Raw genomic sequence first — 22,591 nt, 5'->3', positions numbered from 1 at the left:
TTTGTGATCTGAATAAATTAATGCAAACTTTCTCTGCATAACTTTCCTTATTTTACATAATATATTCTGCAATATTTACTATTTTCCATGGTTTAAGTGCCATCCTACACATGCTAATTCAGAAGCAAATTCCACTGCGGTCAATGGGATTTGCTGTCTGGTAGAATTATAGCATTGCCTCGTTCTAGTTTTGCAAGTCAGTCATAAGAACATAAGAAGACCTCCTCTGGATCAGGCCAAAGGGGGCCCATCTAGTCCAGCTTCCTGTGTCTCACAGTGGTCCACCACATTCCTCAGGAAGTGCACAGGACAACAAGGACCAGCATTCTGGTGTCCTTCCTTGCACCTGGCATTCTGAGGTAGCCAACGTGCTACCCAACGTTGTATTTCTTTACCCAACGTGCCATTAGTCTGTGGAACTCCTTGCCACAGGATGCAGTGATGGCATCTGGCCTAGTCATGGACAGTGCAAATAGCTATGCTCCATAGTTTTCTACCCCTTCACTGGAAATCTTATCTAGACACCCCACTGAGTTTCAGAAGCTTCAAAGAGGCAAACAAAACACTTTTTTAAAAAATCAGATTGAAAATAAATGGATTATTAAGTTCTTACATGCACAGAATGGAGCTCACTTAGGCACCGCTTACCTTTACATTGTAAACCCTGTCTAAAAAGTCCCTTGAGTAGCTTCTTACAATACTGACAAACGGTTGGCCGTGTATAGGAATGGATCACAAAACTATGAGGCACTTTAACCTTGGAAAGCAAAATCTTGTCAAGCTGAATGGGCCGCCCAATATAGGACTGCGAATTAGACCTCTTCTCTCTCCCAGTAAATGGCTCTGGAGGTGATTTCTGCTAAAATAAATAAACATGGAGATAGGATACAGTCATCTGAGTGAACACTATCTTTCATTGGCTAGTCTGTACCCTCCCACGGCAACTTTTGTATTGAAAATTCACCCCCCCCCCCCAAAAAAAAAACACTCTTACAATTTGGCAAATCTCTGCACCTGGTTATTACTAGACATTCTTTTCAGTCTAGAAAAAAGGTGTCTCAGAGGAGACATGATTGAGGCATACAAAATTATGCAGGGGATGGACAGAGTGGAGAGAGAGATGCTCTTTTCCATCTCACACAAAACCAGAACCAGGGGACACCCACTCAAATTGAGTGTCGGGAGAGTTAGGACAAACAAAAGAGAATATTCCTTTTCCCAGCGTGCCATTAGTCTGTGGAACTCCTTGCCACAGGATGCAGTGATGGCATCTGGCCTAGATGCCTTTGAAAGGGGAATTGGACAAACATCTGGAGGAAATCAAAATGCTATGTTCAAAATGTTTTTCCAGCACTATGGGGTTTCAGACCAATATTTTCTGAATGATGTCAGCCACCTTGGGAGCCTCTTTGGAGTTACAAAGGTGGGCTATACATATCCGTATGGCTGGACAGGCAGGCAGACAGGCACATACCTATTTATGTAAACTTGACTGATTAATCAAGTATTTACAACTTATTCAATCAATCTAAAATTTCTTTAATTGGATGATAGTCATCAAATTGTGTCTTGTTTTAGATACTACTTCTACAAATATTTATATTCTGCTTTTGAACAAGAGCGATTTATGTAGTAAAATGGTAAATATCATAGTAAAATAATCATGGAAATATGCAGGAAAGAGAATCTAAAGTTTTCTGCAGTAAATTCAATAAATTAAGATGGTATTGTGCATGGAAATGCCTGCAAAAACTAAAATTTGATAGTCTTGGTAAAATTTGATAGTTTCGCACTGGGCTCAAACTTCTTCATTCAATGTGCTGGTGGTTAGTTAAACAGAGATGCGAATTATTTTTTTTCCTGGTAGCCAGCCAGATTCCTGACTCTGAAAGCTTGGATACTTACCAGGAAACAATTGCTTAACTAGATTACACTATGGAAATTACAGAAGCCAGCAATCATTCAGGCACTAAAGCAAACCAGCACAATGATTTCTCAACAAGTATATCACTCTTAACTGGACAAATTACTGCATTTCATGCACCTCTCACAAGTGCTAAGAAGGTTGCACATGTCTGCAGTGCTGCCAAGCTGTTTGCAGTAACCAACGCCAGCAAAATCATTATTAGATGGTCCATGCACTTTTGGGACTGAAAACAACAATGCACCACTCTTTCCAATACAGTTCAATAGCTATTTTTAATGTGAAATGCTTCAGCGTTGTCTGAAGAATCAGAGTTTCCAATATTGACTTCCAATGTTAAAACTTTAATGTACAGCAAGTGCGCCCATCAAGCTTAACTGAAGCTATAAGAAATGTCTGAGTAAGGCAGTGGCATAGCTAGAGGGAGTACAAAGCACTAAATTTTGCAGGGAGTCTCACCACAGTGGGCAAGTGGCCCCTTCCTCTCCTGTTTGGGAAATCTTGCTCCCCCCATCCGGAATGGTTCTGAAGAGGAGGGGCTGGGGCCACTTGCATGCTATGGTGAGGCTCCCTGCAAAACGTAGTGCTTTGCACCCCTTCAAGTTATGCCACTGGAGTAAAGGTAAATGTTTACACTTGACATTGACAGTATCTCGCATCCATGCTGAATAATTAATAATAAAGGAAAGAAATTACAGAGAGGTATCTTAAAAGTTCATGGCATTGCCATATGTGCTCTGTCGGCACAGGTAGCACCTCCCAGACAGAAGTGCCTTCTCCTGGCACAGGTTTTCATAGGACCTACAAAACTGGGACGTGGAAGCTAGGAAGTAGAATTCTGTGCCTTCTGTAAACCGTTCTTGTACAAATGCACTGACTTGTTTAGTCTAGTGGTGGTGCTGGGGGATGCCTGTTCGACACCCCGGCCCTTGAGATGCGGGGTGCCACAGGGCTCAATTCTGTCCCCCATGCTATTTAACATCTATATGAAACCGCTGGGAGAGGTCATCCGGGGCTTTGGAGTGGGGTGTCATCAATATGCCGATGACACCCAGCTCTATCTCTCCTTTTCTCCAGACTCCAGGGTGGCGGTTGAGGGCCTGGAGCGCTGTCTGGAGGCAGTGAGGATCTTGATGGGGGCTAACAAGCTGAAATTAAATCCGGATAAGACAGAGGCTCTCCTGGTTTGGAAATCCTCGATGCAGGTGCTGGACTATCGGCTTGCGCTGAATGGGGTTGCACTCCCTCTGAAGGAGCAGGTCCGCAGCTTGGGGGTCCACCTGGACTCGCAGCTGCTCCTGGATTCCCAGGTGGTGGCTGTGGCTAGGGGAGCCTTCGCTCAGCTTCGGCTGGTGCGCCAGCTGCGGCTGTACTTGGATCATGCAGACCTGGCCACGGTGATCCTTGCATCGGTGACATCGAGATTAGATTACTGTAACACACTTTATGTGGGGCTGCCCTTGAAGACGGTTCGGAAACTGCAACTAGTGCAGAATGTGGCGGCCCGTGTGGTCACTGGAGGTAGGCGGTTTGACTCTGTCAGTCTGCTTCTCCAGTGGCTGCATTGGCTGCCCATTCGTTTCCGGGCCCAATTCAAGGTGCTGGTATTGACCTTTAAAGCCCTATACTGCTCTGGGCCAGGGTATCTTAGAGATCGCCTACTCCCGTACAATCCGGCTCATCCTCTTAGGTCATCAGAGAAGGCCTTTTTACAAGTGCCACCGCCTAGGGAGGTACGTGGGGCGGCTGCAAGAAATAGGGCCTTCTCAGTAGTGGCACCAACGCTATGGAAATCCCTTCCCCTTGACTTAAGAATGGCTCCCTCTCTTGAGACCTTTCAGCGAGGCCTGAAGACCCTTCTGTTTAAACAAGCCTTCTGAGTTCTCGGCCTTTTTAACATCTTTTTAACATCTTTTAATATTTCTTACAGGCCTGATTCTTTTATGACTTGCTGCTGCTCTATGCTCTTTTTTACCTATTTTTTATTCTGACTGCTGTTTTTTATGATGTTTTTTATGATGTGTTAATATATTTTTATTTGTTTTTAAATTATGTTTTTAATCTGTTGTAAGCCGCCTTGAGTCCATTCGGGGAGAAAGGCGGGGTAAAAATAAAGTTATTATTATTATTATTATTATTGCCTGATTGGCAGCAACATACCAGTCTCTCCATCAAAGTCCCAATTATACAGCCGAAGATCTCTTTAACCAGAGATGCAAGGATCGTTATGACCTTACATATACAAAGAAGTGATCTACCACTGTACTACAAGTGCTCCAACCCACTGGGATGGGACCATGGGTTCAGAGGGTTTTGTTGTTGTTAAGAGACAAGCACCTAATTCTACACATGCAAACCTTTAACATTTGAAATAGCACATGCATAAAATAGCCCCCCCCCCATATCCATAAGTATCCACAGTTCAGTTATCCATGGATCAAAAATGTGTTGTTTTTTTTAATTCCAGAAATATTTCTTTGCCCAGCAGGTAATTAGCCTGTGGAACCCCTTGCCACAGAAAGTGGTGATGGCATCTGGCCGAGATGCCTTTAAAAGGGGATTGGACGAGTTTTTGGAGGAAAAGTCCATCACTGGTTACAAGCCATGATGTGCATGTGCAACCTCCTGATTTGAGAAATGGGCTATGTCAGATGCAAGGGAGGGCACCAGGATGAGGTCTCTTGTTATCAGGTGTGCTCCCTGGGGCATTTGGTGGGCTGCTGTGAGATACAGGAAGCTGGGCTAGATGGGCCTATGGCCTGATCCAGTGGGGCTGTTCTTATGTTCTTAACTACAATTCCCAGGAAGCCTTGCAGGTCTCTTGTTATCTGGTGTGCTCCCTGGGGCATTTGGTGGGCCGCTGTGAGATACAGGAAGCTGGGCTAGATGGGCCTATGGCCTGATCCAGTGGGGCTGTTCTTATGTTCTTAACTACAATTCCCAGGAAGCCTTGCAGGTCTTCTTGTTACCTGGTGTGCTCCCTGGGGCATTTGGTGGGCTGCTGTGAGATACAGGAAGCTGGACTAGATGGGCCTATGGCCTGATCCAGCGTGGCTGTTCTTATGTTCTTAACTACAATTCCCAGGAGGCCTTGCAGGTCTCTTGTTATCTGGTGTGCTCCCTGGGGCATTTGGTGGGCGGCTGTGAGATACAGGAAGCTGGACTAGATGGGCCTATGGCCTGATCCAGTGGGGCTCTTCTTATGTTCTTAACTACAATTCCCAGAAAGCCTTGCAGGTCCCTTGTTGTCTTGTGTGCTCCCTGGGGCATTTGGTGGGCGGCTGTGAGATACAGGAAGCTGGACTAGATGGGCCTTTGGCCTGAGCCAATGGGGCTGTTCTTATGTTCTTAACTACAATTCCCAGGAAGCCTTGCAGGTCCCTTGTTGTCTTGTGTGCTCCCTGGGGCATTTGGTGGGCGGCTGTGAGATACAGGAAGCTGGACTAGATGGGCCTTTGGCCTGAGCCAATGGGGCTGTTCTTATGTTCTTAACTACAATTCCCAGAAAGCCTTGCAGGTCCCTTGTTGTCTTGTGTGCTCCCTGGGGCATTTGGTGGGCGGCTGTGAGATACAGGAAGCTGGACTAGATGGGCCTTTGGCCTGAGCCAATGGGGCTGTTCTTATGTTCTTAACTACAATTCCCAGGAAGCCTTGCAGGTCCCTTGTTGTCTTGTGTGCTCCCTGGGGCATTTGGTGGGTGGCTGTGAGATACAGGAAGCTAGACTAGATGGGTCCATGGCCTGATCCAGCGGGGTTCTTCTTATGTTCTTAACTACAATTCCCAGAAAGCCTTGCAGGTCCCTTGTTGTCTTGTGTGCTCCCTGGGGCATTTGGTGGGCGGCTATGAGATACAGGAAGCTGGACTAGATGGGTCCATGGCCTGATCCAGCGGGGCTGTTCTTATGTTCTTACAGAAAGTTCTTCCTTCCTTCCTTCCTTCCTCCTCAAAAGTAGATTGCAGCCCCTCAGCCAATGGCTCCCTCTAGTCCAGAGAAGCTTTGGCAGCTGTAAACACGGAAGCAGACAACCAGCCCATCACTCAGGCAGGACGCCACTTAAAGGGTCTTAAAGCCCGCCATCTACAAATACAGTAGTGTATATAGGGTTTGCTACTATCTGCTGTTTTGGCCGCCTGCAGTAGGTCTTGGATTGTATCCCCCACGGGGGGGGGGGGAGTACTATATTTTGTTTTAAAGTATGCTTACCAGGGTACATAGATGAAGTTTTGTTTCCCACATCCCACTATGGATAAGCTGAAGTGATACATGAATTCTGACTATCAACACACTGTTATCCACAATCCATTTGCCTTATGAACCCAGGATACGGTTGCTTCTGCCACATATACTGCTCTTTTTTGCCAAAAGTGACTAACGGATTGCTGCTTGAGCAACATAGGCCCTAAACATTCTAGACCTAGGGCTGAAGCTCTCCTTTTTAAGGTAGTATACATTTCTAGCCAGTGGCATAGCTAGAGGGGGTGCAAAGCACTAAGTTTTGCAGACAGCCTCACCACGGTGTGCAAGTGGCCCCGTCCTCCCCTTCGGAGCCATCCTGGGCTGCAAGAGCACAATGGATGTGTTGTCTCCATTTTGCTCTTGCAGCCCAGAATGACTCCAAAGGAGGGGGAGGGCTGCTTGCATGCTGCGGTAAGGCTCCCTGAAAAACTTAGTGCTTTGAACCCCCCTCTAGCTAAGCCACTGTTTCTTGTTCTTTTCTCTGTACCTCTTCTTTCCAGAAGATTTTGCTTCCCTTCTTTCCAGGGCAGACATTTCCTGTTGGTTTTTCTGCTGCAAGAATATTGTGTTTTTTAAAATAAATAAATAAATAAATAAATAAACAAACAAACAAATAAATAAATAAATAAATAAGGCAGGAGGTCTGGTCTAGAGGGTAGAGCCTCCGTCTGCCTGAAGATAACATCCACGAGGTCGCCAGTTCGAGGCCACCGGCACCGTGCGACCTTGAAGCAGCTGACAAGCTGAAGCCGAGCTATTCCATCTGCTCTGAGCGTGGGAGGATGGAGGCCAGAATGTGAAGCCAGATCAGAATGAAACACCTGAATGTAGTGGTTCTTGAAAGAAAGAACCTTCTCTCAATTGTAAAAATCCCTATTTAATAAGGGATTTAGATATGCCTGCCTATGTAAACCGCCTTGAATAAAGTCTTAAATAAAGAGCAAGAAAGGCGGTATATAAATACCTGTTGTTATTGTTATTGTTGTTGTTGTTGTTGTTGTTGTAAATAAATCATGGCTATTTCTGAGCTCTCCTCTAAGAAGGCGGAAAACAGAATGCATTGTGTATTGGCTGTGCCAAAAAAGATATCAATACTGCATAGATATCTGTGTCACAGATATCATTCTAAGCACTTATTTGCTGACATAGCAAGTGTCAGAATAGGAAGCATACTAAACCAATGGTGTTCACCCCAGCTGAACCACTGCACAATTATGGCCTTGTGCTGAATTTCTGAAGTAATGCCATTTGCTACAAGGAAAATTATGAGTCTCAATTTGAAGACGAAAACACATTTTCAGATCAAAGGGTAGGTCCAGTTCTTCAGATTTTTTTTTTTTAAAGGAACGCAAGACGTCTCTTAGAAATTAGAAAGGCTGAATCTCCAATATCTTTAGGCAAGATGCTGCAATAAAGAGCCACATAAATTACCTACCTCAAAGCTAGGGCTTCCAGGAATCTAGGTGAAGACAAGCACCGGCGGGAGACGCAAACGGAACAAGAAAAGAAAACATAAGGTCATATTACTTGGGGAAGCAAGTTAAGTACTTGCTTTAAGTCTCAATAATTGCATACAAAATTACTCAGTGCCATTAATGGGCACATACTTCTGTTATACAAATTGACATTCTTCTGTAAGAAATACTCATCACTGCAGTTAATATGTTTGGTTACGGGGAGTCGGATTCGAGAGAATTCCCTGTCTTGGACCTTCTGCTACAAAATGAATTTTGCAACCTAAAGACATCAATAAGGTCGAAAGGAGCATTGATTTTTTTAAAAAAAGAGGAAATGATTCATATTCGGAACAGGGATGTTAATATTTAATTATTTTGTATTGCCTTGATGGGATTTCAAGAAAAGCATTTATAATTGGAGCTCAATATTTACAGGGTATCTGTTCCTGCAGGTACCAAAACCTGTGGATATGCAAATCTGTGGGTTGGTTCTAATAGGACCTCTGGACACGTCAGGAGATGTTCTGCAGTCATATCCAGAGGTGTTCTGAGGCCCAGAGAGGATGGCCTCTCCGAACCTCAGAAAGCCTTTTGAACATGGACAGAGAACATCTCCAGTTGCGTGCAGGAGATCAGGGGAGGCCCTCCACTGAGGGTCTGAAACCCACAGTGAGTCAAATCCACAGTTTCGGAACCTGTGGGTAAAGAGGGTAGACCAGTATTTCCCTTCAAGCTATGGTCCTCTTCATCTTCATATTAATTCTTTGGAATAACATCATTACTATTCCTTCTTTCGTCTAACTGGAGAAAGATAGTGACATACCAAATCAACACATTGTAGCTATGTAGGAGATTTGGACCCAGGTCTGCGCTCAAGCCTCTACTCACTAATAGGCTTTCAGAAAGCATTGTGCAGTAGGATTCTGGCAACAACTCTATGATAAACTGTTTATTGAAGCTTAAGCCCTCTCTCTAGCCACCAGGTTGCTACAGCAGTTGGTATATCTGTAGCTAAGTAGTAAGTTACTATTTGCACAGCAATTAAAACCACAGAAGCTACTTCGAAGAGGTTTTTTCCCCCCTTGTATTCTTCAGATTTATTGCTAGGACAGTGGGGTATTCATAATTCTTCCTGAGGCTTTTTAGTGCTGACATATTACAAACAGACTCAGTTTAATGGACATTACAGCCCATATCTGGAATGCAACTCAAAAAAACAAAATGGCTTAAAAAGTTACATTTGGTAAAACACAAGCATTAAAAATATGCATGGGAGATAAATGCTCCTGCAAGAGCATTTTGGGATCTTGAAGCAATTGCTTTTCCAAACGCCTGAAAGTTTAACAGAAATGTTTATATTTGAATTTCTTAAAAAGCACACACCTGTCATTGTTATTAATGTAACATCTCAAGCTATATGTGTTTGACGTCTTACGTGATACATGTGGCTAACACTAAGGGCGCAATCTTAACCAACTTTCCAGCACTGGCATAGCTGTGCCAGTGGGGCATGTGCTGCATCCCGCAGTAGGGGGGACAGTTATGGAGCCCTCCTCAAGGTATGGCAATATTTGTTCCTTTACCTCAAAGTTGCATTGCCCCTATGTCAATGCAGGAAAATGGGTTAGGATTGCGCCCTAAGTAAGGTAAAGTTAGGGGGTAACTCTTGTTCACTGTGGCAACCAGTTTATTACAGCATAAACACATTTTCATACTTAAATTTTAAAACGGGTTAAAATTTTAAATAAAATTAAATAAAATTAAAATTAAAATTTTAATACTTAAAACGGGTAGATGGGACTCGTCAGCCTAGGAAGGCAGCTCATCTAAGAGAAGGAAACTCTGACCTCAAACCTCCACTGCCTTGTGGCTACATCCAGTTCTGGAAAAGGCTTCAGGAGTCAACCTCGAGGCAAAATCAGGAGCCGGAGTCCCTTAGGCAGTTCATGGCTGAACACAGTCACGTTCTGGCAACTCCTGCGACGCCGCTGGAACCAACCGTATTGGCTTCTGCCTTTCCATTGGACCATTCCAGCGACGTGGAGAGGGGGGATTTGCTGCATGGGTAACAGCCTATCCTCCATACCTTCTTTACCCAGGCTTCGCGCACTGGAGAGGACACTCCAACTTCGCCGTACGGCGTCGGCACAACACGGGAAGCAGCAGTTTACCGGTTATAAGTCTTTGCTCGATTGGCGTAGAGCATGACGCCAGGGGCTGCTTCCGACGGTGGGAGAGATCATTGCATCTCATTGGGCAGCTACCGCCCGCCTTAAGCTGGGCAGTCCCCAGCCAGTAAGGTGTTGCCTCGCCACGGTCCGTTAACCTCATGGGGTGCATGGGGTTTAGGGTGAAAACCGACAAGCGGATCGACAACTCTGCACCATGCAACAGAAAACAGAAAACTACTGCCCTAAAGCTGGGCACCTGGAACGTTAGGACAATGACACCTGGCTTCTCTGATGACCTGCAAGAAATAGACGACGCACGCAAAACAGCTGTCATTGACATGTTGCTGAGCAGACTGCAGATGGACATCGTCGCCCTTCAAGAGACTAGGCTGCCAGATTCCGGATCTGTCAAGGAGAGAAATTTCTCATTTTTCTGGCAGGGAAAACCACCAAACGAAACCAGGGAACATGGCGTTGGCTTTGCGGTCAGAAATACCCTGCTGAAATCCATCATCCCACCTACTGTGGGAAGTGAAAGAATTTTGTCCCTGCAGCTCCAGTCATCAGCAGGACCTATCACTCTCATCAGTGCTTATGCACCGACTCTGTCGTCTCCAGCAGAAGCCAAAGACAAATTCTATGATGACCTGGCCACCACTGTCAAGAAAATCCCTGTAAAAGAGCCATTGTTCATCCTCGGCGATTTCAATGCTAGAGTTGGTGCTGATAACAGTTCATGGCCCACTTGCTTAGGTCAGTTTGGCACTGGGAGGATGAACGAAAATGGCCAACGCCTGCTAGAGTTTTGCTGTCATCACGGTCTCTGTGTCAGCAACACGTTCTTCAACACAAAGCCCCAACATAGAGTCTCTTGGAGACATCCAAGATCAAAGCACTGGCACCAGCTCGACCTGATCCTCACCAGACGCTCCAGCCTTCCAGCATCAAGATCACACGCAGTTATCATGGTGCTGCCTGCGACACTGACCACTCCCTGGTGTGCAGCAGAGTGAAACTGCAAACAAAGCGACTGTATCACACGAAAAAGGAAGGAAGACCTCGCATTGATACCAGCAAGACGCCGGGATCAGAGAAAAGTGGAGGAATTTGCACAAGCGCTTGAGGAATCTCTTCCAGGCCCGGCCGACGCAAACGCATCCAACAGATGGGAACATTTCAAGAATACCGTTTACAACACCGCCTTGTCCATATTCGGCAAGAAGACCAACAAGGCGGCAGACTGGTTTGAAGCCCACTCTGAGGAGTTGACACCAGTCATTGAGGAAAAGAGGAGAGCTCAAGCAGCATACAAGGCCTGTCCCAGTGAGCGCAACCTGCAGGTCCTCCGAACTGCTCGCAGCAAAGTCCAACAGACTGCCAGGAGATGTGCTAACGACTACTGGCTCCAGCTCTGTTCCAAGATACAGATAGCAGCTGACACGGGCAACATCAAGGGGATGTATGATGGTATCAAGCAGGCCCTAGGTCCAACACAGAAGAAAATTGCCCCTCTGAAGTCTGCCACAGGCGAGGTCATCCAGGATCGGGTGCAGCAGATGGAACGCTGGGTGCAGCACTACTCTGAGCTATATTCCAGAGAAAATGTAGTCACCGAAGAAGCACTGAACAACATTGAGTGCCTGCCTGTGCTGGAAGAGCTTGACAGTGAACCAACCCTAGAAGAACTTCACGTGGCCCTGGACTCCCTTGCCTTTGGCAAGGCACCTGGAAAAGACAGCATCCCTGCTGAAGTCCTAAAATGCTGCAAAGAGATCATCGTCACTGAGCTGCATGAAATCCTCTGTCTCTGCTGGAGAGAAGGTGGAGTACCTCAAGACATGAGGGATGCAAACATCATCACGCTGTACAAGAACAAAGGTGACAGGGGTGACTGCAACAACTACCGCGGCATCTCTCTCCTTAGCGTTGTAGGAAAGCTGTTTGCCCGAGTTGTACTAAAGAGGCTCCAGGTACTTGCAGAGAGCGTCTATCCAGAATCGCAGTGTGGATTCCGAGCCAACAGGTCCACCACTGATATGGTATTCTCCCTTAGACAACTGCAGGAGAAATGCAGAGAACAACGACAGCCACTCTTTATAGCCTTCATAGATCTCACAAAGGCTTTCGACCTGGTCAGCAGAGATGGCCTCTTCAAGATTCTCCCCAAGATTGGATGTCCACCCAGGCTCCTCAGCATCATCAGATCTTTCCACAAGGACATGAAGGGCACTGTTGTCTTCGATGGCTCCACATCAGACCCTTTTGACATCCGAAGCAGAGTGAAGCAGGGCTGTGTTCTTGCACCAACCTTGTTTGGGATTTTCTTCACTGTCCTGCTGAAGCAGGCCTTTGGAACTGCAACAGAAGGCATCTATCTCCGGACCAGATCAGACGGAAAGCTCTTCAACCTCTCCAGACTGAGAGCAAAATCCAAAGTCCAGCTGAAATGTCTGCGTGACTTCCTCTTTGCCGACGATGCAGCTGTCACTACCCACTCTGCCAAAGATCTCCAGCAGCTCATGGATCGTTTTAGCAAGGCCTGCCAAGATTTTGGACTGACAATCAGCCTGAAGAAAACACAGGTCATGGTTCAGGATGTGGACTCACCTCCCTGCATTACAATCTCTGAGCATGAACTGGAGGTTGTCCATGACTTTGTGTACCTTGGCTCAACGATCTCCGACACTCATTCTCTCGATACCGAGCTAAACAAGCGCATCGGTAAAGCAGCTACCACGTTTTCCAGACTCACAAAGAGAGTCTGGTCCAACAAGAAGCTGACGGAACATACCAAGATCCAGGTCTACAGAGCTTGCGTCCTGAGTACACTTCTGTACTGCAGCGAGTCATGGACTCTTCGCTCACAACAGGAGAGGAAACTGAGCGCTTTCCACATGCGCTGCCTCCGACGCATCCTTGGCATCACCTGGCAGGACAAAGTTCCAAACAACACAGTCCTGGAACGTGCTGGAATCCCTAGCATGTATTCACTGCTGAAACAGAGACGCCTGCGTTGGCTTGGTCATGTCGTGAGAATGGATGATGGCCGGATCCCAAAGGATCTCCTCTATGGAGAACTCGTGCAAGGAAAGCGCCCTACAGGCAGACCACAGCTGCGATACAAGGACATCTGCAAGAGGGATCTGAAGGCCTTAAGGGATGGACCTCAACAAGTGGGAAACCCTGGCCTCTGAGCGGCCCGCTTGGAGGCAGGCTGTGCAGCATGGCCTTTCCCAGTTTGAAGAGACACTTGGCCAACAGTCTGAGGCTAAGAGGCAAAGAAGGAAGGCCCATAGCCAGGGAGACAGACCAGGGACAGACTGCACTTGCTCCCGGTGTGGAAGGGATTGTCACTCCCGGATTGGCCTTTTCAGCCACACTAGACGCTGTGCCAGAACCACCTTTCAGAGCGCGATACCATAGTCTTTCGAGACTGAAGGTTGCCAATACAATACAATAATACTTAAATTTTACTGAATGGGGGGGGGGGGGAAGCAGGGAGATGTACCTACATATCTTCAAGTGCTTTTATTCAACCCAAAGCATCATACGTATTTTATGTGCGCACAGAACAGGCTTTGCTATTCATTTCAGCGAAGACAGTGGCTCTTTCCTATATCTGGAGCTCTATATACCATGATCTAAACACAAGATTATGGCCCAAATCCTAACCCACTTTCCAGCACTGACATAGCTGTGTCAATGGGACATGTGCTGCATCCTGCAGTTGGGGAACACTCACGGAGGCCTCCTCAAAGTAAGGGGATGTTTGTTCCCTTACCTCGGAGCTGCATTGCCCTTACCACAGTGCTGGAAAATTGGTCAGGATTGCACCCTATGCTATATAATTAAGTGAATGGGTTAGAACCACTTGCATGCATGACAGCTCCATGCGCAACCTGGAGTTCCCCTAGACGTAACAAATTGTAGGTTAGGATGTATGTCTGGCTCTGAAGGGGAGGAGAAACAGCGCCTTGCACTCTGTGGTGAGGCTCCCAGCAAAACTTAGTGTTTTGCACCCCCTCTGGCTATGCCACTGTTCACCACCACCAAAGTTGCTTGTGTAAAGCATTTATAATTGGAAATAAGTACAGTATAGATGGGCCTACCATGTAAAAACCTGTTTGATGACATACTACTCCATGAGCACCAGAAAGATTTGAATGTATATGTGGTTGAAAGTTAAGAATAACAGGGAAGTTACATGTGCAAAGATACCCTCAGACCAGACAAGAGAATCAAGTGCCCGGATATGTTCATGAACATTTTTATGCATACTATTTTTAGAATACTATTAGAATAATATTGATAATCTAATAATATTAGGAACTTTGTACCAGGAGAGCTTCATCTGGAGCAGTCGGTGAAAGTTCGGCAGATACTGTCCTGATATTACTGAGCCCCGTTAAGGACACATTGGAAAGTCGCCTCTTTCGGACACAACTGCAGTTGTTCGGAATTTTAAATGCACATCTCTTGTGATAATTTAGGCCACACCCTGAATGGGAAAAAAAAAAACACATTGTTACAAACTATGTCAGTATAAAATAAATAATATTCACAATCGGAGCTAGCGATTGGCAAAGATACAATCCTGAATGGACCTTCTTTCTTGAAATTCTGCTTTTGAAAAAGGAAATTGCAGAGAGTTGAAGAATATTTCATAGAATCATAGAGTTGGAAGAGGCCTAATAGGTCATCTAGTTCAACCCCACTGCATAGAATCATAGAGTTGGAAGAGGCCTAATAGGTCATCTAGTCCAACCCACTGCATAGAATCATAGAGTTGGAAGAGGCCTAATAGGTCATCTAGTCCAACCCACTGCATTTCCTGCTCTAAGCTTAGAGCAGCTCCAACAGGTGCTTGTCTAGCCTCTGCTTGAATATCTCCAGTGAGGGAGAATCCATCTCCTCTCTCGGCAATCTGTTCCACTCCACCACCTCTCTTGGCGATCTGTTCCATTTAATGGTGAATTACAAAACAAACACACTAAGACAGGATAGGTTTGCTTTGTAATGGTGCAATCCTATTCATTTATTCCTTGGTAGCCACAGAATATCCATTCCAGGATTCCCACAGATACCAAATTCTATGGATAATTATATCCACAGGTTGCCCTCGGAGGACCTCCTGAATATGACCAGAAGTGGCTTCCAGTTGCATTGAGAGGCCTTCTGAGGCCTTCCAGTCATGGGTTTGGCATCCATGGATACTGAAATGCACCAATGGTAAGGAGGTAAGGAGGTAAGGAGGTAAGGAGGTAAACCACAGGTAAGGAGATCCTACTGCTGAAACACCTATCGGAGCAGGAAGGTATATGGTGTATGTCCTTGGATGCTTGCCACTGTAGCCCAGGTAGGTCCAGGTAATGGATGAGCCACAACTGCTGGTGCAAACTGCACCATCAAACCATCAAACCTCCAATGCTAACGCAACTTTTTGGCATCCTTCAGTCTCGGAAGACTATGGTATCGTGCTCTGAATAGTGGTTCTGGAACAGAGTGCCCTCTCCAGTGCGCAAAGCCTGGGTAAAGTAGATATGGAGGATAGACCGTTACCATGCAGCAAATCCCCCCTCTCCATGATGCTGAAATGGTCCAATGGAAAGGCAGAAGCCAATACGGTTGGTTCCAGCGGCGTCACAGGAGTTGCCAGAACGTGACTGTGTTCAGCCATGAACTGCCTCAGGGACTCGAGGCACTCGAGTTTTTGCCTCGAGGTTGACTCCTGAAGCCTCTTCCACAACTGGATGTAGCCACAAGGCAGTGGAGGTTGGGATCAGAGTCTTCCTTCTCTGAGATGAGCTGCCTTCCCAGGCTGACGTGTCCCATCTACCCGGTGGCTCTTTAGTCGCCTCTTACAAGTACAGCCAAACCGAGGGCCTATTCTTATCCCCAGCCCCCAGTAGTAATACAACTACTGCTAGATAAACCCCCCGGTAGTGTGAGAATATGGGAGGGACATGGGAGGGATGAAGAAGAATCAGTGTACACCATATTGTAAACCCCCTCCAGACAATGGACACAGCCCAAATGTTGGTACAATGCTGCTCCAGCATCAGATTTGGTACAGGAATGCTAAAAGCCATTGGGGACAAACAACAGGGATGATCAATGCCACGCACACCTTCTACCATGTTCCTCACACCTTCACCCCACCAGCCCAACAAAGGGAGCAAGGGCAATACAAGCTCCACAGTGGTCAGCAACAGAGGGGAGGGAATCCCATGCTGTAATACATTGAGGCTGCACATCTGGCTAGTGTCCCTGTAACCTCTATCCCCCCCTCAAATACTGACCCTGCAGTGTTGTCAAATGGATCTTTTATAAACCGTGTTGCCTAACGGTCCATTCCTTTTGCAACAGTCAATAACATTTAATGTCTGCTCTCACTTGGTGAACGCCAGGGTCTCCAACCAAACACTGCTGGCCAAACTCTCATCAGGAATCCTTTCATTTTTCAGGACTGAATCATGGCCACAGGGGATGGGACGGTTATTTCTGCAGAGCTTCACTGCAACACCCAGCAGGGGAGGGGAAGCTCTCTGGCACTGTGCTCCTTGCTCTCTTCAGGCGGTTGTCCAACAGGGGAAGAGGACACAGGACCCTTCACAAAGCCAGTCTCGCAGATCAGCAAGGAAGCCCACAGCATACCCAGCAGCCATGATAAGTGAGCTCCCAGTTCCTGATGCATCTCTTTGTTTCATCTCAGAATTTCTTAGTGCCTCTATTGCATTTGAGGGACAGAGGCAGATCTTTCACTCACCCTCACACTTCAGGCCTTGGCGCACAAGGCCCCACAGCATTTCTCCACAATGGTCACAAAAGGCCGGGGCTCTGTATGAATGAACAAAGAGCGCGTGGGGTCGAATCTGGAAGTCTTCAAATGTCGCAGAAGCTGGAGGAACAAAACATGTGCCAACGTTTTAAGAAGAAACAGTTCTTATGAGCAATTCTTCACACAAATCGGTTTCTTTTGTTTAAACACCCAGAGCAGAGCCCGTGGGTCGGATCCTGCCTGCTACCCAAAGTCACCTGGGCTTGCACGGAGCTTGGCTTGGGAGGTGAAGCCTTCCACCCAATTTTCCATGTGCAAGACAGGGAATGCCAGAGCCCGGGCAGGTGGCTCGTCCATTCCCTGTTGGGTGTGTGACAAATTGGGCAGGGGGCTTCCTCTCCCAAGCCAAGCTTCATGCAGCCACTTCTGGGAGTTTGGCAACTCAGAAGTTCGGCGATGACACCACCACCAAACGCCCAGCTCCTTTGCCTGAAAAGGTTGCTGACCCCCTGATTTAAAGCAAGTTGCTGAATAGTGTAATAAATCTATCAATGTCACCCTTACTATTTGCTTTGTCATGGTGTGTTGCTTGTTTAAACAATAAGATGCCTAAGCCATTTGGCACGAGAGTACAAGTCTTAAAACTTCTGCTTGAATCAAATACAAAACAAAGGTTTGCTATTATAAGAGAACAGTAAAACCTGGAGTTCTAAGCACACGCGGAATGTAAACTATATCGCTCCAACCAAACAGATACTTGCAAGCATATCTCAGGGGACTCTGGTGTCAAAAGCACAGAAAAACAGCATGACCCTCGTTTTGCAGGGCTAAACGCACAGTATTTTCAAAGCATACTGACCAAAGGAAATGAACATAAGAACATAAGAACAGCCCCACTGGATCAGGCCATCAGCCCATCTAGTCCAGCTTCCTGTATCTCACAGCGGCCCACCAAATGCCCCAGGGAGCACACCAGATACAAGAGACCTGCATCCTGGTGCCCTCCCTTGCATCTGACATAGCCCATTTCTAAAATCAGGAGGTTGCGCATACACATCATGGCTTGTAACCCGTAATGGATTTTTCCTCCAGAAACTTGTCCAATCCCCTTTTGAAGGCGTCCAGGCCAGGCACCATCACCACATCCTGTGGCAAGGAGTTCCACAGACCAACCACACACTGAGTAAAGAAATATTTTCTTTTGTCTGTTCTCCAGCATCGGTTTCACAACACTAAACAATGCCGTTTCATCTTTTGATCAACCTGGGCAGAAAGAATTCCTAGCAACATTCCCTGTAAGAATCACCAACGCTGTGCGGGGCCTGAACTTCTAGGGTAGCAAAGCTAAAAGCTGCGCCTAATTTGGTTGCAAGGTGCATGGCCACATGGCCACTGCAATTCCTAGGCTTGCCATTGAAAAGGCGTGTCTTTCATTTATCTTCTTCTTCTATGTAGTGTTTTGAAAAACATCATAGACCCGTCTTCACACATCTGAGCTTCTACTAAGACAAAGTTCACAAACACAACTGAGTGTGGTGCAGATGTAATGCAATCTGATCTCCTATTCGTGTCCGGAGCTCCGCTGCTCGGTAGTCGCATGGACCGCAGAGTAGTGGAGAGGTCAGTGGGGGTGTGGGGGAAGGCAGGGAGGAGGAGCTCCAGAGAGGGGGAGACAGAGGGAGTGTGGGGAGAGGGTGGGGAGGAGGCATTCCGGGGGGAGGGAGCGGGATGGGAGGGAGGGAAGCAGGAGCGGTGGAGTTTCGCTTAGGATTGGACCCTTAAGTCTCTCCTTTGTGGGAGGTGAAGGGTTAATGTTTTCATCCTGTTCCTCTACCTTTGTGGGTGATTTTCCTGGGCTATCTAGTCCTCCTTGCTCACCTTCCTTGAGCCCTCAAGACTTTTGCCCACCGGCTCTGCCCTCATCACCAGCACCCAAATGGGCTTTGAAAGCACAGCATGCACAGAACCCATGCCTTTGACCTTCTCCAGTAAAGCCTAAATCAAACTTTTCAGTGGCTGTAGCAACAGGACAGCTGGTCTGGGCATTCTTGCGCCACTTCGATAGTTTCCAAGTCGCTTCCACTGTCAGCTGCTCCTGGGACCAGGAACTCAGCAGCAGTGCACCCCAAACCCACGGGGCAGACCCAATCAACCTGCTTAGAAGGACAGGGAATGCTCTGAAGGTTGACGTACTGCTGTCCACTAAGGTCCATGTGCCTGCAGTCTGCCACACCAAGTATAGTATAGTGACTCATGGGAAGGAAGACTGTGGGCTATGCTTTGAGTAGCATCCCAGCTGCACCCACCTATGGTATCCATTTGGACAAGCTTCTGCTGTGTGCTTTCCAGTCGCGTTCAGGTATTTTCCATTAGCCTGCTTGTACTTTTCTACTCACCCTTTTCCCTCTTCTCTGCTTAATTCCTTTTTCTTCTGGACTTTTAATAAACTGGTTACGCAGTTTGCCTGCCTAGTTCACGCTCATGGGCAATTCAGTGGGTTGCCACATCTCTTTGCCCTGCAGTTTCTACTGTAGATTTGATTTTGAATACGTAGCCCCTGGGGTTCAAGCGCCCTCTTGGAAGAGTAGTTGCCCCCCTTTTCCTGGTACCTGTAGGCAGGAAAATAAAATCTACCACGGTTTTCCCCCACTGCTGGTAAAATAAAGAGAACATGGGAAGCAGGAAGTGGTGTATATACACTAACCACTAGGCACTGTCTAGTTAGCCTTGCCTTCTCCCAATCCCCTCTCCCTGACATATATGCCCACATGTATTAGGCAACACTTTGTTGGGACAACAGAAGCTTTTTTTAAAGATATAAATGGTGCGCAGGATAGCATGGTCAGGTTAGAAACCACAGCAAGGGTTAACTGTGCAAGCCCCCCCCCCCGTCCCCAACCACATGGTTTTGGGCCATTTCATGCACCCCCTCCCCCAGCACCAATTCTAAGAACAACCCAAAAACCCAAATTGAAAGCACGCCTTTGCAGTTTCGGGCAATTTTACTCTTAATTTCATTTCTCCAGCAGTCTTAAACCACATCCTTTTGCATCCCATGGGTCGTTGAATGTTTTTCAGTAATGACTTCAACACCAAGAACTTTACGGACCGCTGCCTTATGCTGCGAGTCAAACGGCAATTAAATAATTGGCATCTCTCCTGATAAAACGGTAATTTATCCAGCTAGGCTCTCTGTAGATTAATTAAGGGGGTCATTACTGCCTACACTCCTTCACATTAAAAAAATAGAACTTGTGAGCATTTATGGAATAGGTGAAAAAAACAAAACAAAAAAACCACAGCTAACAAATATTAAATCAGACATAACCTGGTGCTTGAAAATCACAGTTACCTTTACCATATTATTAATTTATTTATCTGGCAAACGATACCCTGGTTTTCTCCCCCTAAAAAAAAGCCTTCCAGGTGCTACACATCAGTTCAAAGATACAAAAAATGTAATAAAATCTTTCAAAGCATATCGCAGCAAATAACAAAAAGACCACACAACAACCCAAAGCAATAAGCCAAAAACCAAATGATCAACTGAGGGCTGAAAAACCAACGGCGATAACAGGGAAGAACAAAACAGTGGTGTAGCTAGACGGGGTGCAAAGCACTAAGTTTTGCAGGGAGCCTCAACACAGTGTGCAAGCGACGAGGACTCTTCAGAGCCATTCTAGATGGGCCTATGGCCTGATCCAGTGGGGCTGTTCTTATGTTCTTATGGGAGCAAAACACAGGCAAATGCCTTCATTTTACTCCCCCCTCCCAGAATGGCTCCAAAGGGGAGGGAGAGGGGCCGCTTGCATGCCGCGCTGAGGCTCCCTGCAAAACTTAGTGCTTTGCACCTCCTCTAGCTACGCCACTGAAACAAAGCACATGGTCAAAGAAACGTAGACCACACACACTTCAGCAGACTACAGTCCGGAGACAGACGTAGAACACCTTGATTTGAATCAGAAGAAAATTTCTATTTGAAAATTCAAAAAGAATATCTATGACATTTGAACATGGTTTCCCATGGGCCAGATCTAACCACAGTTTTAACTTTAATGTATCATCTTTAAATATCTTCCACTGAAATTTGGAGAACAAAGTGCTCTTCCTTTCCTCTGCCATTCACTATGTTTTATTGCGGCCCCCCCATTAACGATCACATAATTTACACTTACTTTGTACATGATAACTATAACATCTGTTTGAAAAATAGCATGCCTCTTGCGCACATAAAATACGTGCACATCTGTAGCTTGGACGTCAACTACCACCAGTATTTTCATTGATTCATTTGCCTAACGCAGTGGTTCTCAAACTGGTGGGTCACAACCCTCTGTTGGCAACCTTCAGTCTCGAAAGACTCTGGTATCGCGCTCTGAAAGGTGGTTCTGGCACAGCGTCTAGTGTGGCTGAAAAGGCCGATTTGGGAGTGACAATCCCTTCCACACTGGGAGCAAGTGCAGTCTGTCCCTGGTCTGTCTCCCTGGCTATGGGCCTTCCTTCTTTGCCTCTTTGCCTCAGACTGTTGGCCAAGTGTCTCTTCAAACTGGGAAAGGCCATGCTGCACAGCCTGCCTCCAAGCGGGCCGCTCAGAGGCCAGGGTTTCCCACTTGTTGAGGTTCACTCCTAAGGCCTTCAGATCCCTCTTGCAGATGTCCTTGTATCGCAGCTGTGGTCTACCTGTAGGGCGCTTTCCTTGCACGAGTTCTCCATAGAACTCCATAGAACTCCATAGAACTGAGGTGGGTCACAACCCACCAGCCCAAGAACTTCAGCCCCTTTCTCCTTAAGGCTTGGGGCTAGGGGTAAGGCAGTGGCATGATCCTCAGGATCATGCCACAGCCAGAGACTGAGGGGCTTTTTCTTCAACTTACCCCTGCTTGTGGTGGCCTCCTGCGGGTGCAGGGAGTCCCACAGACCCTCTTGGAGGGCTCCCCACATCTCAGAATGTTCAAAAATGTGATCGCAACCTATTTCTGGGTTGTGATCATGAAACTGGAAGTGGGTTGTGACTGTATTTTTTTAGCATTCCAAGTTGTGGGGAGCCCTGTAAAGGGCTCCACGAGACTCCTCACACCACCAGGAGGCCAGCGCAAGGGGGGGGTACGTTGAAGAAAAAGCCCCTCAGTCCCCCGGCAGCAACATAATCCTCACAATTGTGCCACTGCCTTCCACACCACCACCGCAAAGACTACACGAGAGTTTGAGAGTCACTGGTCTAATGAAAAACAGGCTTCCTCTGTGCTTTTTCTGTGTGGTGAATTAACTAATCCTATGCATTTTCTTATTTCTTACAGAAATAGCCATAGCAAGACATCCAAGAAACGGACTATAGGCATTAAGGCTTTGATCCTGTACATGCTTTCATGAGGGTAAGTTCCACTGGATATGAGCAGAAATGCATAGGATTGAGTTGCCAGTTTAGGATTGCATAGGATTGAAATGCCAGGATTGAGTTGCCCTTCTCCTTTACATAAGAACATAAGAACAGCCCCACTGGATCAGGCCATAGGCCCATCTAGTCCAGCTTCCTGTATCTCACAGCGGCCCACCAAATGCCCCAGGGAGCACACCAGATCACAAGAGACCTCATCCTGGTGCCCTCCCTTGCATCTGGCCTTCTGACATAGCCCATTTCTAAAATCAGGAAATGGGCTATGTCACCGTTGCGCATACACATCATGGCTTGTACCCCATAATGGATTTTTCCTCCAGAAACTTGTCCAATCCCCTTTTAAAGGCGTCCAGGCTAGACGCCATCACCACATCCTGTGGCAAGGAGTTCCACAGACCGACCACACGCACGCTGAGTAAAGAAATATTTCCTTTTGTCTGTTCTAACTCTCCCAACATTCAATTTTAGTGGATGTCCCCTGGTTCTGGTGTTATATGAGAGTGTAAAGAGCATCTCTCTATCCACTCTGTCCATCCCCTGCATAATTTTGTATGTCTCAATCATGTCCCCCCTCAGACGTCTCTTCTCTAGGCTGAAGAGGCCCAAACGCCGTAGCGTTTCTCTAATC

The 22,591-nt window shown here is 46.7% G+C and overlaps 1 protein-coding gene across 2 annotated transcripts in view; it reads right to left on the bottom strand.

The window, feature by feature from the left end:
• Positions 1-22,591, bottom strand: part of PRKD1 (protein kinase D1) — a 62,913-nt gene that overhangs the window by 30,456 nt on the left and 9,866 nt on the right. Inside the window, exons 2-5 of one of the 2 annotated variants that reach the window (XM_066614441.1) lie at positions 16,557-16,688; positions 14,128-14,288; positions 7,598-7,621; positions 649-859 (exon numbers count right to left, since the gene is read on the bottom strand). In XM_066614441.1, the coding sequence (XP_066470538.1) occupies positions 649-859; positions 7,598-7,621; positions 14,128-14,288; positions 16,557-16,688 (528 nt within the window). The remainder of the gene's footprint in view (positions 1-648; positions 860-7,597; positions 7,622-14,127; positions 14,289-16,556; positions 16,689-22,591) is intronic. The other variant, XM_066614450.1, reaches the window with a different exon arrangement.

Source organism: Tiliqua scincoides, chromosome 1, assembly GCF_035046505.1.
Source record: "Tiliqua scincoides isolate rTilSci1 chromosome 1, rTilSci1.hap2, whole genome shotgun sequence".
Taxonomy (NCBI): Eukaryota; Metazoa; Chordata; class Lepidosauria; order Squamata; family Scincidae; genus Tiliqua; species Tiliqua scincoides.
Note: the sequence above shows the minus strand (reverse complement) of the source record. Positions and strands in the feature narration are given on the sequence as shown.